The sequence below is a fragment of the Myotis davidii genome, unplaced genomic scaffold (genome assembly GCF_000327345.1).
Source record: "Myotis davidii unplaced genomic scaffold, ASM32734v1 scaffold9, whole genome shotgun sequence".
NCBI lineage: Eukaryota > Metazoa > Chordata > Mammalia > Chiroptera > Vespertilionidae > Myotis > Myotis davidii.
The window spans coordinates 1,375,947-1,376,859 of NW_006299435.1; the positions used below are offsets into that span (position 1 = coordinate 1,375,947).

Genomic DNA, 913 nt, shown 5'->3' on the forward strand with positions numbered 1-913 from the left:
TTGGCTCAGTGGATAGAGCGTCAGCCTGTGGACTGAAAGGTCCCAGGTTCGATTCCGGTCAAGTGCACGTACCTTGGTTGCGGGCACATCCCCAGTGGGGGGTGTGCAGGAGGCAGCTGGTTGATGTTTCTCTCTCATCGATGTTTCTCTATCTCTCTCCCTTCCTCTCTGTAAAAAATCAATTAAAATATATTAAAAAAAAAATAAAGTAGCCCAGAACAGTTGTCTCTAATGACTAAGATATGCAAGGCTTACTTTTTGAAAATGAGTATTGATCTTTTAATCAATCATTAAAGATATGAAGTACACCAGAAGTCTATTGAAATCATCTAGATTATTTGCACATTTATTTAAAAAATATATTTTTATTGATTTTAGAGAGGAAGGGAGAGGGAGAGATATAGAAACATCAATGATGAGAGAATCATTGATCGACTGCCTCCTGCACGCCCCACACTGGCATGTGCCCTTGACCGGAATAGAACCTGGGACCTTCAGTCTGCAGGCCACGCTCTACCCACTGAGACAAACCGGCCAGGGCTATCTGCACATTTTAAACTTGGATCAAATGGTTGTCAGATGGGAAGGTATGTTTGTAAAGAGAAGTACAATGGAGTCAGGTTTCTAAGTGTAAGAAAAAGGTTCCTTTTATTTTTACTCCTTGAGAACGTCAGAGTCCATGGCTTAAGCTCAGGGTCCCGCACAATTGGGGGCATTGCTGTAGGGAGGGCATGCTGGCACACCCATCTCTCAGTCAGTTCTTCAGAGACAAGTTACTTTACTAAAACCCAATCTCTATGTAGGAAGAATGCAGCTTGTCAGGCACGATAAATTGTTCCCACTCCTCTTTCTCTTCCAGCTCCAGGCCTGGTGGCGAGGCATTATAGTACGGAATGAAATTGGTGGTTTCAGA

The 913-nt window shown here is 43.3% G+C and overlaps 1 protein-coding gene across 1 annotated transcript in view; it reads left to right on the top strand.

The window, feature by feature from the left end:
* IQCG (IQ motif containing G) overlaps window positions 1–913 on the top strand; it is a 45,728-nt gene that overhangs the window by 41,545 nt on the left and 3,270 nt on the right. The window contains exon 12 of the mRNA XM_006775016.2: window positions 860–913. This exon is cut by the window's right edge and continues 3,270 nt beyond it. Within this exon, the coding sequence (XP_006775079.1) occupies window positions 860–913 (54 nt within the window). The remainder of the gene's footprint in view (window positions 1–859) is intronic.